Source organism: Mus caroli, unplaced genomic scaffold, assembly GCF_978045245.1.
Source record: "Mus caroli unplaced genomic scaffold, Mus_caroli_1 scaffold_8, whole genome shotgun sequence".
Lineage (NCBI taxonomy): Eukaryota > Metazoa > Chordata > Mammalia > Rodentia > Muridae > Mus > Mus caroli.
The window spans coordinates 140,752,166-140,773,909 of record NW_028227263.1 but is presented as its reverse complement, the minus strand read 5'-3'; the positions used below and the strand labels follow the sequence as shown (position 1 = coordinate 140,773,909).

Sequence of the window (21,744 nt, the reverse complement as noted above, 5' to 3'; positions counted from 1 at the left end):
TGTGTGTGTGTATTCTATTTATTCACTTTACATCCTGATTAATGCCTCCACTCCCAGTCACCCCATCCTATGATCCCTCCCTTCTCTCTTCCTCTCTCCCCCTTTCTCCTCTGGAAGGGTGAGAGACGCCCCCCCCCCCGTATCCCTCTAACCCTGGCACATTGAGTCTCTGCAGAGCTAGTTGTATCCTCTCCTACTGAGGCTAGAGAAGGCAGCCCAGCTAGAAGAACATGTCCCACAGACAGGCAACAACTTTTGGGATAGCTCCTGCTCCAGTTGTTCAGCACCTACCTGAAAGCAGAGCTCCATATCTGGTATATGTGCTGGAGGCCTAGGTTCATCCTGTGTATTCTTTTTAGTTGATTGTTCAGTCTCTAAGAACCTCAAGCATCCTGGTTAGTTGACTCTGTTGGTTTTCCTGTGGAGTTCCTATCCCCTTCTTGGTGTTCAATACTTCCTCAACTCTTCTTCCTAAGAGTTCCTAAGCTCCATCCACTGATTGGCTGTGGGTGTTTGCATCTGTCTGAGTCAGCTGCTAGGTGGAAGATATGGCCAGATGACCATGAGAATGAATGGAAATCTACAAGGGGCAGGGTTGGGAGGAGGGTGGCATCTCTAGGATGTGCAGGACCCAAGAATCAATAAGGGTGATCTTAGCTGAGACTCACAGCATTGGTGATATGGAACCTGAAGATGTTCTTCAGAATTTCCTCAGAAATTTCTTATTTTACAAGTGGAAGCCCTGTGAGCCTTCTCTGTCTACCTTGCAGTATTGAATAGTTGCAGTACTTCATAGTGCACAGGCAACCACAGCTGTTCTGGGTTCCTGACTATTCTACAAAGTACAAACAGAAGACACACGACCCAATTCATTCTATGAAGCCACAGTTGCACTATGTGTTCTCCCTTGGAGATGAAACGGTTTCTGTCTAATTCAGGAACCTGTCACAATTTCCTTATTTATTTATTTATTTATTTATTTATTTATTTATTTATTTATTTAGTTGTTTGAGACCGGGTTTCTCTGTATAGCCCTGGCTGTCCTGGAACTCACTCTGTCCTGGCTGTCCTCGAATTCAGAAATCCACCTGCTTCTGCCTCCCAAGTGTTGGGATTAAAGGACTGTGCCACCCCTGCCTGGCACAATTTCCTTTCATAGAGGACTTCATAAGAGATTATTTTTCTACTTCTATTATGTTTAATGTTCCAAATAGATTTTAAAAACTGGTTGAGTGCATATTACTTTTAGTTTCAGAAGATATTATGTATATTTAAGAATCATTTATTATAAATTATTTTGATGACTTAAAAATGTCAATCCTTATTGACATATTTTAAAATAAATTTTATTAGTTTAAGTAAAAAAAAAAGAAATCTGCAGTTAGATTCAAGTCTCTAGTGAGAGGCTATCTACAAAGTAGTTTTATATGGTTTTGGAAGTCGATTGTGCTTTTTGTTTTGTTTTGTTTTGTTTTAGGTGTTTTCAGACAGGGTTTCTTGGTGTAGTTCTGGCTTGCTGGAACTCACTCTGTAGATCAGGCTAGCTTCGATCTCAGAGAGCCACCTACCTCTGCCTCCCAAGTGCTGGAATCAAAGGACTGCACCACCACTGCCTGGCTGCCTTTGTGGTTTGTTTGTTTGTTTTTAAACGGACAACCTCCCACTCGTGGTTTCAGTTAACCTCAGGATCCACTGCGCCTCACGGACTACTTTGTACAGGTCTGCAACACTTTCACTGATCACTTCTTAGCACCTATACAGTAAACTGTTTTAGATCCTCAAAGGAGATCAGAAAACAAAGCAATTTGCATATTTTTGACCCGAAATTGTTTACAAACAGAGAAATAAGATTCTAGGGAGTCACAGCTGCTGTGTGAGACAAGTGGAGCAGTGCAGGAGAAAGCTCTGGCTTTAATCTGATAAGAAAGATAATTGTAGAAGCAACCATGTTTCAGCCTGCACTTGGAAGAGCATGGGTTGATGTGTGTGTGTGTGTGTGTGTGTGTGTGTGTGTGTGTGTGTGAAGGGGTTGCAAACCACTCAAGCTGGGCAGGGAATTCCATATGGTATTTCTTTAATGTGCATTGCTGTTTTGCCTTCGTGAGTGTATGTACGTGTGTGTGTGTGTGCCAGACCCCCTGAAACTCGTGTTACAGATTGTTATGACTGTCATGTAGGTGCTGGGTCCTCTGGATAAGCAGTCAGTACTCTTAACTGCCCAGCCATCTCTCTAGCCCCTTCACACAGTATTTTCAAAGCAAAAAGAATTCAGCAAGCATGGTGCATGTGGTACTCACAAATAGCCTGATATTTTTTTGGTTTTGGTTTTTAGGGGCTTTTGTTTTGCTTTTGAGTATTTGGGATTTTTTTGTTTTTTGTTTGTTTGTTTGTTTTTTTAATGTAAAGTGTCACAAGAGAAAAATCCTAAGCAAATGCAAATTAACGTGCTATGGACCATCACTATCATGTGGCTATTTATGAAGAAGCTTGTGACTAGTGTGCAAAACCTTTGAAAAACACTGCAGAAACCTGAGAGTTTCCTTCCAGGGCAAATTATGATAGCTCATTTGAACTCTAGTTAGATTCTATCTCAGCTTCTTTAACGAATTATGGTTAGGGTTTCTTCCTTCAGACACTGAGTCACCTCCTTCTCTTAGGAAACAGGAGAAAAACAGTCTGCCTGTCACACAGCTGTTCTTTGCCTGGTCATCATGGTTTTTTGTTTTTTGGTTTTTTTTTTTTGTTGTTGTTGTTTTTTTGTTTTTTACAGAACTCTAAACAGCCACTAATTTTGTCTTTTCCATCAGATCCCTGGACTATGGTGTAGGTTGTAGACAGACCTTTATTCTTTTTCAATTTGGAAGGCAGCAGAAAGAGTGGTGCAAATCTATAAAATTAACTTTTATTCTTCTGATGTAATTGTATTCACCATGGCTTACTGCCTCTGTCAGCTAACCTAGGCCTAGTTGTGGAATCTTCTAGTTTCTGTACAATCTTATCTAGGCTTAGGATGTTTTCAGCCTCTGAGACTTATTGCTAAATAAGCTTACCCTTTCTTGTTCTTTCTGATCTCTGCCTGGCTGGTTCACCTCAGCTGTTCTGGCTCAATCTTCTTTCCCAACTGACTGATTCAATGTGGATTTTCTCTTGGACTCTAAGTCGCTCTGGTTGGCCTCAAACTAGCTCTAGCAATCTTTTTCTAATCTGGCTCGTTCTCATCTTCTGGCTCCTAATGCCTTTTCTGTGTCTAGCTTGTTCTTTCTTCAGTCTGTCTCTGTAAAGCTCTCCCTGTAAAACTGCCTTCTTCTCCCTCTCAGTGCTGTTCCAATGGGAGACTACTGACAGCTACCTAGTAAGATCCTGTCTCAAAAAAACCAAAAAACAAAAAACCAAAAAGATGGGGCTGGAGAGATGGCTCAGCAAAAACACTGGCTACTCTTCCAAAGGACCCAGGTTCCATTCCCAGCATCCACATGGCAGCTAATAACTGTCTGTAACTCCAGTTCCAGAGATCCTACCCCCACATAGACATACATGCAGTCAAAACATCAGTGCACATAAAATTAAAACAAAAACAAACCAAGTTCGAAAACAGGAGTTATTCAATTTTTCTGTGTTTTTAAAAACCCACAGGTAGGCTGTATACCCAAAGGACTCTACTTCCTAATACAAGAACACACACTTATCCATGTTCATTGTGGCTCTATTCTCAATAGGCAGGACATAGAAACAGATTAGATGTCCATCAGTGGATGAATGGACAGTAAAAATGCGGTACCTGTGTATAATGAAATATTATTAGCTGTAATGAAAAATGAAATTTGGAGGTAACTGTGTAGGAATGGAAACCACTATATCAAGTGAGGTAAGCCGGACCCAGAAGGACAAACAGCCGAGTTCTCCCTTGTACACTACCTCCCATCACATTTTCAGGTCTATGTTTAACTCAGAGGACCTGGGAATGGAAAACCATTAAGGGTCCTTTGGGGGGGACAGGCAGAAAGATAAAGAGGGAATCATGGGAAAGAGGCTTATGTGAGGAGACGGTCAGGAGGATTATGTGGAGGATTGCTGGGGTGGGCGAATAACTAACATGGATTAATAAGAATGTTTTTTAGGTCCCTGATGCTTGTTGCAGGAACATGGCGGGGTTGGGAGCCAACAGTGATGTCGTGGTGAAACTTGATCATGGGCACTTAAACAACTCCCTGGGTTCTCCAGTTCAAGCTGGCGTGTACTTCCGTGGGCATATTAAAGGTGGCATGAGACCAGGAAAGAAGGTATTAGTGATGGGCATCGTAGATCACAACCCCAAAAGCTTTGGCATCAGCTTGACCTGTGGTGACTCTGAAGATCCTCCTGCCGATGTGGCGATTGAACTCAAAGTTGTGTTTACAAACCGGCAGGACTTTAGAAACTCTTGTATCTCAGGAGAAAGAGACGAAGAGAATTTGGCATTCCCTTACTTTCCATTCGTCCCAGGCCAGCCGTTCAGGATAGAGATTCTTTGCCAGCAACCGTGTTTCAGAGTGTTGGTGGATGGACACCACCTTTTTGATTTATATCATCGTATTCAAACATTACCTGCAATTGACACCATAAAGATCAGTGGGGACCTCCAGATTACCAAACTTGGCTGATGTTTAAAGCACTTCTATTTCAAATATGACCAATCAGGTGCCACAACTACATGTCTGAAAGAGGTGTCCTAGCTAGATCTGGAGACTTAAAAAGAAAACAAAAACAAAGACAGACTTCACCGTCTCTTTCTGTGCAGTTTAAGTCTGGAATGACAATTTCATCTGTGGTTTGCCCAGAAGAAGAAAGCTGGCAAGAAAGACACAGAGCCATTATGCTTAGAATGAAGTAATACATTTATGCTGGATTTTATTCAGACTAAATAAAAATGGATTTGTGATGATTTGTGATTTGGTAGCAATTACTAATCATTTCAAAGCAAGGTGATATTTAGAAACAAACGTGCTAAAGACCTTAAAAACAACAAGGGTACATCAAATCCATGCATTTCTGCACTGACATGGATTTGCATAGCACCACTGACATTTTAGTCAGGGTATTTACATAGATTGTAGATTGTGCAAGGTTTGGTTCTGCTTTCTTGGGGGTTGTTTTGGTTTTTGTTTTTGGTTTTTTTTTTTGGCACAGCATCCTGTTAACTTGGATTTCTAAGCATTCTTGATTAATTTATTTATATTTAGTATATGTATTAATGTATCAGAGAATGAGCAATGTCTACAAATTATGAACTTAGGTTGCAGGGGAAAATTTATGCAAAACAACCATAAAATAAGTGGATTTTCCCTTAAAGAATTTGAGTATATTCTCCTTACCCCTCAACTTTGGCTTCTTAACATAAATTGCTATAGATGCTTTTGGGGAAATTTTTGCAACACTTCAATAAAAGCCTAAAGTTCTTGTCGATGATGGGAACTTTTGTTTGCATTGCTTTTTCTCCTTCCTGTGAATGAGCACAGTATTGGCTTCCTTAAGGCTAACTACTCCTTAGATTTACATACTATGTCTTGGATACCTGGTTTGAGTCTGGGATATGAGTTTGAGGATTTTCCCATTACTCTATAATTGTGAGTGCTTTGGTTGTACGGTCAGGGGTTCTCCTCTAGAGATCAGCTCCTACTTACATCACTTTCTGGAGACAACAGGAAGCAGAGGGCAGCTTTTCACAAAGAATCTCCAGTGCAGAGCTGTTGAGGAAGCTTTCGTGAATGTCTAGAAAGACCAGTTTCTCATTTGAATTAAATGTGTCACAAAAGTCTGTCCAGAAAGTTAGCATGCGTTGTTCATCCGGGGACCTACAAAAAACAAAGAGGCCAATTTTTATTTCTCTGTATATTCATGTGTGCTTGCATGCTCCCGTGAATCTTCTAGCACCTTCTACCTTTTTTACTTGAGGCAGAATCTCTCGCTGGTTTGCAATTGCACCAAGGAGGCAAGGCCATCAGACATTTAAGCTTCCAGGGACCTGCATGTCTCCACCTTCCATCTTTCTGTTATGGAGGTTATAGGCATTCATGACCTTGTGTTTTTGTGTGGGTTCTGAGGACCTAAAGTCAGGTCTTTGCACTTGCCTCACTGTAAGTGATCTAAGGACTGAGCTTTAAGGACTAAGCCATCTTCATAGTTTCCAAAAAAGCTTTTGAAATTTGTCTATTGTATCAGCATCCAGATGGGTTGTTGCTTCGACATTTCCCTGTGTACTTTGTTCTTTCTGGTTTACCTCGACTCACCTGCCTGCTTTATTCTGATCCACTTATGTTTTCAGGCAATATATTCTATTATCTGCAGTCCTTTTTTTCTCTTAAAGGAATCTTCCCATATCATGGCCTTTGGTCTACTTTGATTCTGTGTTGCTGTGATTAAATATCATAACCAAAAGCAACTTGTGGAGTTAAAGGTTTTATTTTGCCTTTTTCTTCCTGATCAAAATTCATGACTGAGGAACTGAAGTACAGGCCATGGAGGAATGCTGATTACTGGCTTGCTCAATCTATCTTCTAATATGCCCCCCTCCAGGAACACCAGCCTAAGAATAAAACCACCCACAGTAGGCTGGTCCCTCCCATATCAATATCAATCAAAAAAATATCCCACAGACTTGCTTACAAGCCAGTTTCTCAACTGATGCTTTCTTCTCTCAGATGACTCTAGTTTTACATTTATATCACAGAAAATTAATCAGTACAGCCTTGAGTAATTTCATAACCTAACCTTCCATATATATATATATATATATATATATATATATATATATATATATAAACATTAAAATCTAGAATCTGTTTGAGAGAGAACACGGTATTTAGCTCTGAATCTGTCTTCTTTGGTTAGTAATTTGTAATGTTATTCGTGTTCCTGGAACTGTTATGATTTCATTTTTCTTTACAGAACAATAATATTTAGTCATTTGCAACAACACAAAGGACATTGTATAAAGCAAAGTAAGCTAAACCAGATGGACAATTAGTTAACATTCTCTCATAAACAGCAATTTTAAAAAGACAAATATTCTTATTGAAACTGCTTGAGGTTGAGAAAAGTACAAAGCTGGGGATTGCTAGGGGAGGACTATGAATTTGAAAATTTATGATTTATGTGTGTGAGCTTTTGCCTGCATGAATGCCTGCATACATGTGGGCAAGAAGTGGGTACTCTAGTCCCTGAAGCTGGACTTTCAGACAGTTGTAAATCACCATGAAGGTTCTGGGAATTGAAACTAGTTCCTCTGGCTGACCAGCAAGTGCTCGTATTGCTGAGCTGTCTCTCCAGGCCCTCAAAATACATTTAATTTTCATTTTAATAATGGCTAATGATGTTGGACATTTAGGAAAAGTAGAGAAGCATCTATAAGTGGGTAAAACAAAAAAATGCTTTAAGGATTATTTAGAGAATAGTGTTCAGAGACCTGATGCTTTAGCTCAATGGTAGTATCCATGTGGAATATTCATTAGGAGTTGTGTTTGATCTCACTGGTGAATATGGCAAATAGTTTTTATATTTGAAAGTAATACAGAGCAAGGCCTTCAAGTGGAACATAGTTAATAAAATCTCATTTCACAAAGCAAAAAAGGCTTTAACAGAGCACATAGAATGTGAGGACAGGCAAGATGATTCACTGGGGAAAGGTGCTTGCTGCCCAGCCTGATGAATCCAATGTCTAGGATACATGAGACTCAAGGAGAAAACTGGTTTTCATAAGCTATCCTCTGACTTTTGCACACACATACTTAATAAACAAGTGTAATAAAAACATATGTGATGTAAAAGTGGAATGAGGAGACCCATGAATAACAGGGTTTCAGCAGAAAGGTGGGCAGAGAGAGGAAGGATACAGTCAGGAGCATCCACTCTGTATGCAAATGCTGTAGGGAAAGCAATCAAACAAATGCTAACCAGAGGAGAGGAGACCATAGGACCTAAGATGCTTGACTCTCAGGCTGGCGTCCTTAATTATATCATCATTTTCACTTTTATTATTAATTAGGAAGGAAGTTGAACAGGTACAAAATGTCCTACCCTGACCTATAGAGAATGAGAGACTTCAGCCTCTTATTAAATATACAAGGGATGAGTTGGAGGATAGAAGTACTATTAAGAAGTATGCAAGGAAGTAGGGTTCTTACCTTTGATGCTTAGCTGTGGACTCTAGTGCAGCAACATTCTCTGGAAAGACCGCCTTTTCTACTTTCAGGGACATTGTCTTCAGGTTCTGAGAGTTCTTGAGGCTGAATGAAGCATGAATGAGGTCAGTGCTGGTTTTCAAATGCAAGGAGATGTCCTCAAAGAGGATCATGGCTTCCTTCACAAACTCCTCCTCCTGAGATTCATAGAGACAGGACAAGATTTCTTGCATATTCATCAGTAATAGTAAGGGTTTAGTTTCCCCTGACTCACACTCCAGGAATTTTCTCTTGACCTCAGTTGATATTTGGCAGCCAAAAATGGTCTTCAACTCTTGAATATGAGTCTCATTCAGGAGGCCAAATACAAATGGCAGCAGTCCAGACAGGTCAGGGTTTTTTAATCTTGCTTCCCTCGAAAGCATGTTCTGTATACTATATTTAGAGACATTCTTGCTTTCCTGTCCAAGCTCCTGAACAAATATTATTGCAGCCAGGAGCTGCTGTATACTGAGGCAGATGAAAGAGAGACAGTGTGTACTGGAACTGTCCTTAAAGAGGATGTGCCTGCACACTATGGGATGCAAATTGTTTAGGTTCATTTTTAATTTCAAGAAGTCTTCTTCACAGAGTATGGGCACCTGTTCCGAGAGACTTTTGGCAGCCAGGATACATATTTTCTTGAATAAGATTTGTAATTCCTTATTGAGATGGCCCTCACAGGTTTCTGGTGAGAAGACTTCGCAGAGGAAGTTAAGGAACATAGAGGTGTAGGTCTGACATGTCAGAGCCAGGTCTTCCCCCTTCTTCATCCTTAACTCCAGACAGAGGCAGAATATCCCACATGCAGTAGGAAGTGAGGCCATTTGGTAGAGATCAGCATTGCGTTTCACTTCCTTGAGAGCTCTCAGTGCCTTTCCCTCACCTTTATCGTCCTCCTCAACCTCCTCATCTTCAAAGTATTTCTGAAAGTACTCCTGCTTTTCTTGCTCCAAGAAGCCTAGAGTTTCTACTAGTAGTGGCTGATCCATCATGACAAAGATTTGGTGCAAAGACTGTGTCCTTGTGGTTACTAGCAGGGTGGCATGAGGTGCCATCTTCCTCTTCAGCAAACTGCCCAGTAAGACCTCTACAGGCTTCACTGTGTTCCAGTCACCACAGAGGTCACGGATCAAAGCTCCTGCTGGGAATGCCAGTTCATCAAAACCATCCACCACAAATAAGAATTCCTTTCCCAGGACTAGATCTCGCATCACACAGTCCCTCCAGGAGGGATTGTCCATGGAGAGGAGGTGAGCAAAAGTGCAAGGTTTAGTATTATTTACTTCCCTGCAGCTGATGTAGAAGGCACATGAGAAAATCTGGGCCTGCTTACTCTCTGACCATTCTAACATTAGCTGCTTTGCCATTGTGGTTTTCCCAGAGCCTGGAGGGCCATGCAGCACAATTGCATGAGCAAATGGGGTTTTTATCTTTGGGTTACACAATGCCAGGAGTGTCCTGTAGCTCTCGGTAGCCACATAGATTTCTTTATTGCATTTAGGCCAGAAGTTCTTCTTCCATTTAGCTGTGTATCTAATCTTCCATTCCTCTTTTTGCTTGTCCTCTTGACCACCAATGAGGGGGGAGGATAGACAGAACATAGTTGGTTATTGTGAAAAATTATCTTGTATAAAGTAGAAAAGGGAAACGAAGAACACAGCTCTTTAAGAGCAACTTCAATCCAAGTTTATTTCAGCAAGATATGATGGGGACATCATATATTTTGATGCAAATGTTTTTTTTTTAAAGAGTCCCATTAAAAAACGTTTAGAAAGCTTTCAGTGTGGGCCTATGAGTGTGTGCAGATATGGACATATGAGTGCAGTGCCCATAGATGCCAGAGGAGGGCATTAGATTCCCTGGAGTGGAATTAACAAGTGGTTGAGAGTGGCCTGATAGGGACTTCTTGGATCCAAACTCAGCTCTTTTGCAAGAACAGCATGCTTTTCTTACTGCTGAATCATCTCACTAGCTCCTTTTTATTTTAGCCCAAGGTAACGAAAATTAGGGAAAATTGCTTTCTACTATGGAAAAGTAACTTCTTTGTTTAGAATGCTTAAATTCTCTTGTTATTCTATTCAAATTTTCATAGAGGATCTGGGAAGGATCTGGGAGCAGGTTGGGTAAGGATGGTGAATAGGATCAAAATGAAGTCTATGAAATTCTCAAAGGAATAATGAAATTATTAAAAATTGTTATTAGAGATAGACAATACAAAACTCTGAAACTGTTAGAGAAGAGTTCAAGATGTGGATTTAGATAAGTACTTTGAGTGTGAGGCTAGCCAAGCCTATAGAGTGAGTTTCAGGTCAGCCAAGGCTACACAGAGGAACCCTGTCGAGAGAGAGAGAGAGAGAGAGAGAGAGAGAGAGAGAGAGAGAGAGAGAGAGAGAGAGAGAGAGAGAGAGAGAGAGAATATCAATGAAATGAGGAAAAATAAACAACAACAACAACAAAACCAAGATAGACAATCCTTATCCAAACTAACTAAAAGGCAGAGAGAGAATATCTAAATCATCAAAGTCAGAAATGACAGGGAGGACATAACAGACACTGGGAAAATCCAAAGAATCATCAGGGCTTCCTTTAAAAATCTGTATGATACAAAATTGGAAAATCTAAAAGAAAATGACAGATACCATTTACCAAAATTAAATCAAGATCAAATAAACAATTTAAATAGACCTATAGCCCTAAGGAAGTACAAGTAGTTATTCATGTCTCTAAACTACACCTTCTTCTCAGAGGTGAAGGGGAAGAAGGGACAGACACTTTGAACCTGACAGAATTGAAAATAGAGAAGAGCCTTGAGGGTATTGGCATAGGAGACGACTAGATAACTGATAGCACAGACACATTCTTTTCACCAACCCCACATAAGACAGAGAGCTAATATACAAAGTATATAAATAACTCAAGAAACTAAACAGCAACAAACCAAATAATTCGATTTAAATAGAGTACAGAGCTAAACAGAGAATTCTCAATAGAGGAATCTCCAGTGGCCAAGAAACACTTAAACCAATGTTCACCATCATTAGCAACCAGAGAAATGCAAATCAAAATTACTTTGAGATCCCATTTTACACCTGTCAGAATGGCTAAGATCAATAAAACACAATAGCTTATGTTGGTGAGGATGTGGAGCAAGGGAAGCACTCCACTATTACTGGTGGGAGTACAAACTTGTTGAACCAATATGGAGATCAATGTGATAGTTACTCATAAAATTTGGAGTACTTCTACTTCAAGACCCAGTTATATCACTCCTGGGCTTATACCCACCCAGAGGTCACTCCATCTTACTACAAGGTACTTACTCAACTATGTTCATTGTAGCTTTATTCCTAACAGCCAGAAACCAGAAACAACCTACATGTTTCTTAACCAAAGAACTTAAATAAAGAAAATGAATTATATTTATACATGGTGTGTTGCTAAGATAAAAAAATAACATCCCTGGCCCAGAAAGATAAACACGATATGTCATCACTTATAAGTGAATATTGGACTTGCAAACTTTATATGCCCCAATATAGGGGAATGCCAGGGCCAAAAGAATGGGAATGGGTGGGTAGGGAAGTGGCGGGCGCTATGGGGGACTTTTGGGATAGCATTGGAAATGTAATTGAGGAAAATATGTAATAAAAATATTAAAAATTAAAAAAAAATAAGTGAATATTAGCTGTCAAAGAAGATCATACTACAATCTACAGTCCGAGAGAGACTAAGTATTAACAAGGAGGGCTCTAAACAAGACACAGATCTTTCTGGGAAGGGGAAATAGATTTTTCAAGTGTCCTGTCAGTGGGTGGGTGGGGATGGGGAGGAATCAGATCAAGGAGGGAGGGGCAGAGGGTAAAGAGTCCTGGGAGAAGATTGACTGGAATAAGGGGGCATTTAGGAGGCTGTGTGGAAACCTATTGCAGCAGAAACTCCCTGGAATCTAAGAGTATTACAATAGTGAGGTCTCCTAGTAATAGAGGATACAGAGCCTGAACTGGCCATCTTTGGTAACTTGGGAGGGCTCCCAGTTGTGGGACCAACACCAACTCAACCACAAAACCTCCAACCCACACCTGTTCTACCAGCAAGATGTGCTGAGGCAATGGTGGCTCAGAGATTGTGGGAATGGCCAATCATTGGTCTAATATGAGGGCCAAGCCATGAGAAGGAGCCCATGACTGACACTGCCTGGATGGTCAGGAATTGGAAGCTGAATGGCTCAGAGACCTAGGAAAAGACTATGTGGATTGCTGTCTATATGCAGGTGAGGACTGGTACAAGATAAGGTGAAAGCCTGTGATTGGGCAGTGGAAAAGGAAGGTGGGCTGAGAATTTTAGAGATGAGTACAGAGAGTAGAGGGAGAGAAGGAGGAAAGGAGAGAAAGAGACAAGATGGAACCTATAGGAGAGGAAGAGGAACCACACAGTTCTGGGAGCCATAAGTATTGGGGATTTCTTAAGTAGATGATTAAATTATAAGTAGGGTGTGCTTTCCCTATCTAGGTGTGTAGCCTGTGTTTATATTAACTGAGTTTTGAGTTCATTGTGTGGGCATTTTGTGGGTTGAGAATTTACTAGTATAAATCTGACTGATAAATTACAAGTCTCTAGAGTTTTGATTTTACCAGGGCTGGAAATGTGAGCAGAATCCACAGCAAGAGAACCATGAGATGGGCAACCATGGAAAACCCTGAGGAGATTGAAGTAGAAAGGCATTGCATAGGGTTAGCCATGGAGGCAGCAAGGTTGCTGGGGACAGTGAGTAGCTAGTGATAATGCATGATGGTGCCTTTTTAAAATATTTCCTGTAACAAGACTAAAAACGACTGACGAACCCCTCCTCCTCACAAAAAATGTTTAATAAAATTATTCCCAAACTCATACATTAGTGCACAGCCCAGTTGACATCAGAGAGGCTTCCTCTGGCAGTTAATGTGAATGGATGCAGAGACCCACAACCAAAGGCAGAGCTTTGGGAACCCTATGGAATAGGAGAAGGAGGATTGTAGGAGCCTGGGATGAAGAATACCTGGAAAACATGGACCACAGAATCAGCTAAGTAGGCCTCATAGGAGCTCACAGATACTGAAGCAACAATCCCAGAGCCTGCAGGGGTCTGTACTAGGTTCTCTGCCTACATGCTGTGGTTGTTTAGATAGGGCTGATTGTGGGATTTGAAGGGAAGGAAAACTAGAGAGGAACTGGGCTAAGCATAGGGAGGGAATGCTGCAGTTGGGAATGTGTGGTATGAGAGAATAAAAATATAAAAATGAATAATTGTTTATTTTGAACTGGGAATCTTAAAAATAATAAAAAAAGATTAGGAACTAGAGAGGGGAGGGGAAAATGGAGGAGTTCGAAGTGGAGAGGGATGGATGGGCTGGTGTAATGTAGGAACAATGCTCATTCTGACATTATCAAAATAAAATGGTAGAAGCAGCAGGAGACAAATTGTAGTTTTCAGAAGAAGTGTGGAAGGAGGACGTAGGCTTTGCTTAGCTTACAGTACCAGTGAATGTTGTAATACTAACCTGGCCTTTGAGCTCCTTGAACAAAATTCCATGGGGAGGGTAGTGTCCCTGAGGGTTCTCCTAAAAGAGAGACATCTTTCATTTGCCACTGTATGAGTCCATGATCTATGCATATTTGGGCATTCGCATGATTAAAATCACATACCACTCCACATGCACACTTCTGTACACATGGGCTTGTATGCATACAGACACCTTTCTAGTTAGAAGGCATATACTGTATGAATAAAATGAATGGTATGATAAATTACCATTGCCATGGCACTATAAAACTGTATATTCTATACTTTAATTCTATTAGTAGTATGATAGGTTTACTTATGCCAGAACCATCCCTAACATGAGATACTCTGTGCACTGCTATGCTAAAATATCTTTGTCATCATATGATGGTACTTTTCACTCCTATCATCTCTTTTGGAAGCACCATCCTGACCAGAGTGTCACACAGCATGTGATGTTCTGTAGTATGAGGAAGAGAAATACATAAGGACATTCCTAAAAGCACTAGCAAGATTTCTGCAGGAAACTTCCTGGAGTCTGGGATGAATAAGCACAGAAATAGAGTAGTATCTCAAAGAAGGATTGGAAGCTAAACCTTGGATCATAAATGGATGAGTTATGGATCTGGAGAGAAGGCTAGATGGGTAGAACACTTGCTGACCAGGTGTGAGGGTCTCAGCTTGGATACTCAGAAGCTCACAGAAAGCTGGACACAGTAGTGAACATCTGTAACCCCAGTGCTCTTGTGAAATGGGAGGTGGAGAAAGGAGAATCCCTGGGAGTTAATGAATTACCTATCCTGTAGCACAGCAGTAAAGAACAAAAGAAGCCTACCTAGCACAAGGTGAAAGGAAAGAATGGACAAACACCTGCTGTTGTCCTTTTACCACCAGATGTGGCTTTGACATGCACAAGCCTGAAGTCACCTGCACACACACACACACACACCTACATACACATATGAGCACATGAGTGTACATGTGTGCTCATGAATACACAAGCATGCACACACCAGCTCACAAAACACAATGAGCACTACTTATAACAGGTGCACACACAATATGCAGCACAATTGCAATACCCCACCACACACACACACACACACACACACACACACACACACACACATGTTAAAGAGTAGAATCTAGAAAACTTTTGGAAAAATATCCAGGAGGTAATTGGTTACAAGCATCTGGAATTCAGGGAGGATTCCCCCATGAAAGCTTTCAACAGCAAGATTTCAGGAGAGAACTAGATAACTGCCTAACTAGAAACCAGGTTGACTTTTACCAGGGAACAGCACATATAATTGCACATATGCTGAGACAATGGCCAGCCAGCCAGCAAGTCTAAACATTAGGATCTCTGAAATGGGGGAATGGAAATAATGGAAAGTTTATAAGGAGGTGAGGAGGTAAGTTAATGGGTAAGAACTCTTGTGCAAGCATAAAGAACAGACTTCAAACCTCCAGCATCCATGTAAAAACCTGGCCTTAGCCATGAACACTTGTAATTCCAGTATAGTGGGAGGCAGAGACAAGAGGGCTAGAGCAGCTTGCTAGTTCATAGGTGCCTAGCTCCAAGCTATCTCAAGGGAATAAAGCAGAGAGTGCCCTGTATCCTCCTCAGGCTTCCAGGTGCATGGGTATACACACATACAACCACAGATGAGAATGCTTATCTGTGAACACACACAAGTAAAATATAATTAAACAATAAAAACTAAATTTATAAATAATAAAAACTAAAATTATACTAAGTAAAAGGAGTCAGGCAGAGAGAGGCAGGCACCATATGATCTCAGATGTGAAATCTTAAAGAGCCAAACTCAAATCAAGCATACATACATTCTTGGATGTCCAGAACTTAATGAGATAGAAGTAGGAGGGTTCCAAGTTTGAGGTACTTACTGGCCTATACAAGAAGACTTTTAAAACAGAACAGACTTATTTATCTTATGAATAAGTTCTTGGGTTCAAATGTGGGTGGTGATGTATGGCTTCATGTGGATCTAACCATCACACGGGTAGTTGTTTATTAAATCATTGAGTCCCTTGAATAAACTCAAACTTTCTCAACTGAGTATTTAACGAATTTATTGTCTGGTGATTGTTTACTCAGAATGTCTAGTTAACCATTTACCTTGTAGCAGGTACAATTCCTTAAAACCTTGTAAAATTCAAGATCTGAGAGACTGTCAACTGATATCATAAGATCCACTAACACATTTCCTTAAAGCAGTTGGATGGTCTAGGCTTAGGCAGGAATGGTCATGGCACCTTTGAAATTATCTTTTAGTTGACTGCTGCTTAGAGCCCAAGTAATATTTTATAGTACACCAGCAGTGTCAAGAAGAAAACACTGGGAAAAAATGATACCCTAAATCCTTGTGATAGCTAATATTGTCAACTCAACACAGAGGAGAGAACTTTCCAGGTCCATGTTGAGGGACTGTCCTTGAGGGATTGTCTTGATTCTGGTTAATTGATATGGAAAGGTCCCATCGTAATTGTGGCATGATGCTTCCTTGCGCAGGGGATTCTGGACTGCATAAAATGGAAAGAATAAGCTGAGCCCTGGCATGCATATGTTAACTCATCACTCCTCAGTCTCTTTCTTTTACCTTTGGATTTCATTTATGTGTATGTCTGTGTATTTGCGTGAGCGTCTTTCACATGTGTTCATATGCCCCAGGAGTTCAGAAGAGGACATAGGACTCTTGGGAGCTTGAATTACAGGAAGTTGTGAATTGCTGGGGGAAACCCAACTCAGGTCCTCTGGAAGAGCAGCAAATTCTCTTAAGTGCTCAGCAATTGTCCTAGACTCTGGTGTCTGCTCTTGATTGTCAGTGCAATATGACCAGTTCCCTCAGGTTCCCGCCTTTATAACTTCTCTGTCACGATGGACTGTAACCTGGAGTTATGATCCCCAATGAATCCTTTTTCCCTTATGTTACCATTGTCAAGATATTTTGTCCTAGCCACAAGAAAAGAAACTAAGATGGCCAGGGTTAATTGTTGTCCCTTTGAAGGACCAGACGGTAAATTGTTTCTGCTTTTCAACTCATATGCCTTGCACATTTCCACTTCTGTGGTAAAGCAGCCACAGCTATTAAAAGCAAATAGGCATCTGTATTCATACAAAATCTATTTGATGGCAAGGGCACAGAGGCACATGGCCATAATGTCAGCACTGGGTAGGCTGTGATGGAAGGATTTTGAGTTCAGAGTCAGCCTGAGCTATATGGTGAGAACCTGTCTCAATGAAGTAAAAAATTAAGAAGTTTCATATAAAAGCTTGTTACGGACACAGAAGTTCAAACTCCTCATGATTTTGAGAGTGGCAGTGCAACATTTCCCTTTTATTCTACCACTTAGGAATACAAAAATTGGGAGCACAAGATAGATGAGCAGGTAGACATTTGCTACCAAGTCTGATGACTGCAGCAGGATACAGTAGTGATATCATGGACAATGGGAGTTTAGAACTAAGATGAACAAGTTGTCCTCTGACCTCCATATATGTGCCATGCCATGTACATGTATGTCATCCACATAAATGCAAATAAAGTGAAAGTGTAAATATTCTAAAAAGGACTCTAAGCCTATGGACTTTAGAAGTACGGATGATGCCGTTCTATATTTGGCATTCAGGCTACTATAGCTTATTGATCTTTGGTCTAGGTCAAATTTTGTCAGTGAATGGTCATGAACAGCAGACTTATAAGTAAGTGTTGATACTAAATGACGGTTGATGGATGCTTAGCCTTAAATGGACACTCATTATCACTTCTTCCAAAGTTCAGGGAACATTGCAGAAGAGGGGATGGAAAAGAATGTAAGAGCCAGAGAGGAGGAGAATGCTGTGCTCCAGGCATAACAAGGCTGGTGTACACTTGAAGTCTTAGAATAAGTAGTTAACTGCATAAGATTGAGCCTGTCAATATACCATCCAGAGGGAGCAATGTTTCTTCATTGATATACCTACTGGTAAGGTGCCTATGTTCCTGCAAACAGACCCTCATCCATGCTCCTTTAAGTAATGCTAGTTAAACTTACCAGTTATGTGCCTAAACCTGCAGAGACTTGATGTGCCTGGGTTGTGGGATACCCAGGGGGTGGGTTACACTCTCAGCGGAGAAGGGGAGGGAGAATGGGGAGAGAGGGTCTTTGTGATGGTCGCAGTGAGTGGGATGTAAAAACAACAACGGAACCAAGATGTAACCCTGATAGGATACCCATGCTCCAGTAGACAGTTCTAAACCCCTACTCATACAGTAGGATGGCTCAAAGGGTTTTTAAAAAGGATTATATGAACTTCAGTGTGCACTTGCAGACTGGAGTCTAGCATGGCTGTCCTCTGAGAGGCTCCACCCAGCAGCTGACTCAGACAAATGTAGACACCCACAGCCAAATAGTAGATGGAGCTCAGAGACTCTTATGGGAGAATGAGAGGAAGGATTGTAGCCCCTAAGAGTATAGGAACTCCACAGCAAGACCAACAGAGTCAACTAACCCTTGGGACTCAAGAGACCAAACCACAAAACAAAGAGCATACATGGGCTGGACCTAGGCCCCCCTGCATATATGTAGCAGATGTGCAGCTTGGTCTTCATGTGAGTTCCAAACAACTGGCTCTGGGGCTATCCCAAAATCTGTTGCCTGTCTGTGGGATATGTTGTTCTAGCTGGGCTGCCTTGTCTGGCTTCAGTGGGAAGGGAAGCTTCTAGCTTTGCAGAGACTTGGGAGTGCTAGGGTATGGAGATTTCCAGGAGGAGCCCCACCCACTCAGAAGAGAAGGGATAGGGAAGGGGGAATGATTGTGGGAAGGGGGTGGATGGGGGGAGGACAGTAGAATAAAAAGTCAGTGTGGAAAATGGAGAGTGTATAAATGGCAAGGCAGGGAATATGGGTGGATACAATAAAAATGCATTATACACATCAAGTTTTTAAATGAAAAGAACAAATAAGAAAAAGGAAAGCCAAGTTCCAGTCCACCTCTCTGGATAAGGAACAGCTTACTTCTCTCCCCCCTCATATGTACCTGCTGGCTCCTATTAGACAGTACCTTGCCGGAGCTTATCACTACTCAGGCCAGACCTTAGGGGCCATCTTTTCATATCCTTTGGTGTTTTAACACAGACTCATATATTTTAAAAAGGAATCCTAAGGCATTCACATCTCCCTTGAATAAAAATTATCCACAAGGAACTTACTTTGTTTACAAGAAACCTTTTCCTCAGGTACTTTTAATACTGCTTCTGAAACGGAAAAAAAAGGTAGATGAAATTTGCATGTTTACCCAGATGCATTCCAGCTGTCTTCACTCTGGCTCAACTCTTCTGTGGGTAACACCTTGCTTTCTGAATGTATGAAGCTTGCCCCACAGGAGGGAGCTCTTGTCTGGTTCTATGATCATAGATTCTAGAAAAGGGATGTGTATGGTGGTTTGAATGTGAATGGCCCCTGTATACTCAATGTATTGAATGTCTGGTTATTAGCTGATGGACTGTTTAGAAAGGATTAGGAGGTGTGGTCTATTTGTAGGATGTGTCACTGGGGGTGGGGTGGGTTTTGAGGTTTCAAAATTGGCATCAGGCCCAGTCTTGCTCTTTCTCTACTTCCATCTTGAAGATGAGCTATAAAGCTCTCAGTTTTCATGCTTAGGTGAAGCCCTACACTAATATTTTATTATTTATCCCCAATCACACATCCTATATGCCAGTGTACCTTAAGTTTTTTAGGACATCTCCAAGAATAAGCATAAAACAAAGGGTCTCCATTGCAGGAGATTTCATCTCATTATAGACATCTGACCATGTCTACAGCCATTTGAAAGTTACAAGTTGAGGGAGGTAGTGTGCTGCTGTCGGGTACAGGTATTTGGAAGTGACAGGAGGGAACAAGGGATGCCACTAAAGATGAGAGAATGCTCCCATTAGTGATACTGGTGGCACCATATGCCTTAGTTTCTGAGGCAGAATCTCCTCTTAGCCAGGAGCTCAACAGAAAGTAGGCTAGGCTGCAGATCTAAAGGATGGTAGAGATATCCATTTGTAAGAGAGTATGGCTATGTATGTATGCAGATATTTACATGTCACCAGGTGAAGGAATTCTAAGTTAGTATTAAAAACAAAATGGAAAGTATACTCTAGGTTAACATCATTCATAATATCTAAAGATTTGAGGTCATGGTTGGGATAGATGGATCAGCAGTTAAGAGCACATATTCTCTTCCCCAGGATCTGAATTTGGTTCCCAGCATGTTGAGGACCTTGTTACTGCCTGGAACTTGAGCTACAAGGGTTCTTGCCTCTTGCTTCTTGCCTTTGCTGATACCTGCACACACATGATATTCACACACACACACACACACACACACACACACACACACACACGTTCATGTACACACACAAATCTAAAACTGAGTCTTAGAAAATAAAAACAGGATTGTGAATAAATTGTACATAAACAGCATCAGTTTAAGGACACCATGAGGAGGAGCTCTTGGTAGTTACCTCACATGCTAACAGACATTGAAAGGGGGGAAAAACCCAGACAGATATTCCTCAGACTCAGTGAAGCTATAGCATTTGTGCTCTGAATAGCTCTGCAAAGCTCAATGCTATTTCTGCATTTCATATTTCATATACATAGGGAGCAACTATGCCTGTGTCTTTGTGTGCACATGTATGTGTGTGTGTAAGCATGTGGAGTGTGTGTGTGTGTATGTGTAGGCAAAAAGATAACCTTGAGGGGTCATTCTTCAGGCACCAAACACCTTAGTCTCTGAGGCAGAGTATCCAATTGCCTAGGAGTTCAGCAGCAAGAAGGCTAGGCTGGCTTTCCAGAGAGCTCCAGGGATCCTACTCTCTCCACCACCTCTCTACTTTTGGCATTACATGTGTGCTATAATGCTTGGCTTTTAAAGATGATATGCCTCTGAGGATCAGACTCGGGTATTCATGTTTTCATGGCAAGCACTTTATCTCCTCAGTTTTTTTTTTTGTTTGTTTTTTTTTTTTTTGAGACAGTGACTTACCATATAGTCTAGGCTGGTCTACAACTCTAAATAATCCTCTTGCCTCAGCTTCCCTATCACTGGAATTAAGATGCTACCCATCATGCCTGATGTTTGTATATATCCAAAACCCTTTAAGACAATTTTTCTTTTCTAGGACACAGTATGAAATAGTTTCTGCTCACCTTCGATTTGCTTTACTACTAACTCAGCTAGATCTACACGGTTTATTTCCTCTAAGATCTGGACGGTGACTCTCTTTACCCAAGCACTGGGGCAGTGGTCTGTGAGAATTTCTGCTAGCTGAGCTCCATTGGCCAGGTCCATTGTCAGCTTGTTGATCTGTTTCATTGTATCTGGCAGAGAACAGCTCCTTAATGTTCTCTTGAAATTGTTCAACTCAGTCTTGTCCAGCTTTCTCAGGACATCTTTTAGGTTGAAACCCAGTGGATCAAAATGTTCCATCTTGACCCACAGGTGAGAACTGAGATTTCAGCTCTAGAGAACTGTGGGGGAAAATAGGGTCAATGAGACAGCTTTCTTAACTCAAATACTGGTAACCTTTCTGCCATAGCAGGGGTCATCAGCACAGTCTCCTGCCCCTTTTACAGCAAATTCCTCCCCCTCAAGGGGAAAGGGGATGGGGTGAAGAATTCGGGGGGGGGGAGGAAATAAAATTTGGGATGTAAATAAAATAATTAATTAAAAAAGAATAAAATTATGCAAATGGCCAAAAAAGAGCAAATTCCTAATAATGGTAAAGTTCACATAGAGTTCTATTCCTTCACTTAATTAAAGGGATTAATTTGAGAGTCTTGGTCCTATTGAAAACACGCAAGACTCTCAAGTCACATGAAAAATCTACAGTGCCAGTCTCCTGTGCCTAAGAGATCACCAATCACCAATTACTTTTAAGCTCAATGTATAAATAAGCTGATAAAAATCCACGGTGTAAGTCTCCATAACAACCTGATACATATTTACCT

The 21,744-nt window shown here is 41.0% G+C and overlaps 1 protein-coding gene and 1 pseudogene across 1 annotated transcript; one reads left to right on the top strand and one right to left on the bottom strand.

Annotated features, from left to right (window-relative positions):
* The first annotated feature begins 4,142 nt into the window (after positions 1-4,142).
* On the top strand, positions 4,143-4,640 carry LOC147003740 (galectin-like protein 2 pseudogene; annotated as a pseudogene).
* Positions 4,641-5,656: 1,016 nt separating this feature from the next.
* LOC147003739 (NACHT, LRR and PYD domains-containing protein 2-like) lies at positions 5,657-21,223 on the bottom strand. The gene is made up of 5 exons (XM_085841086.1): positions 20,944-21,223; positions 18,954-18,998; positions 13,736-13,795; positions 8,160-9,762; positions 5,657-5,831 (listed from the first exon to the last, which is right to left on the bottom strand). The coding sequence occupies exons 1-5, from the start codon at positions 21,221-21,223 to the stop codon at positions 5,657-5,659; spliced, it is 2,163 nt and encodes a 720-aa protein (XP_085697212.1).
* Between the last annotated feature and the right edge of the window lie 521 nt (positions 21,224-21,744).

Bases quoted from the DNA above. Each gene is read 5' to 3' on its own strand.
- LOC147003739 (XM_085841086.1), bottom strand. From the start codon at position 21,223: ATGGAACATTTTGATCCACTGGGTTTCAACCTAAAAGATGTCCTGAGA. The intron at 9,763-13,735 runs GTTAGTATTACA...TTGGTGGTCAAG, and splicing joins TCAAGGAGCTCAAAGGCCAG to AGGACAAGCAAAAAGAGGAA. The intron at 5,832-8,159 runs GTAAGAACCCTA...TGTTTTTTGTAG, and splicing joins TCCACAGCTAAGCATCAAAG to GTCCCCGGATGAACAACGCA.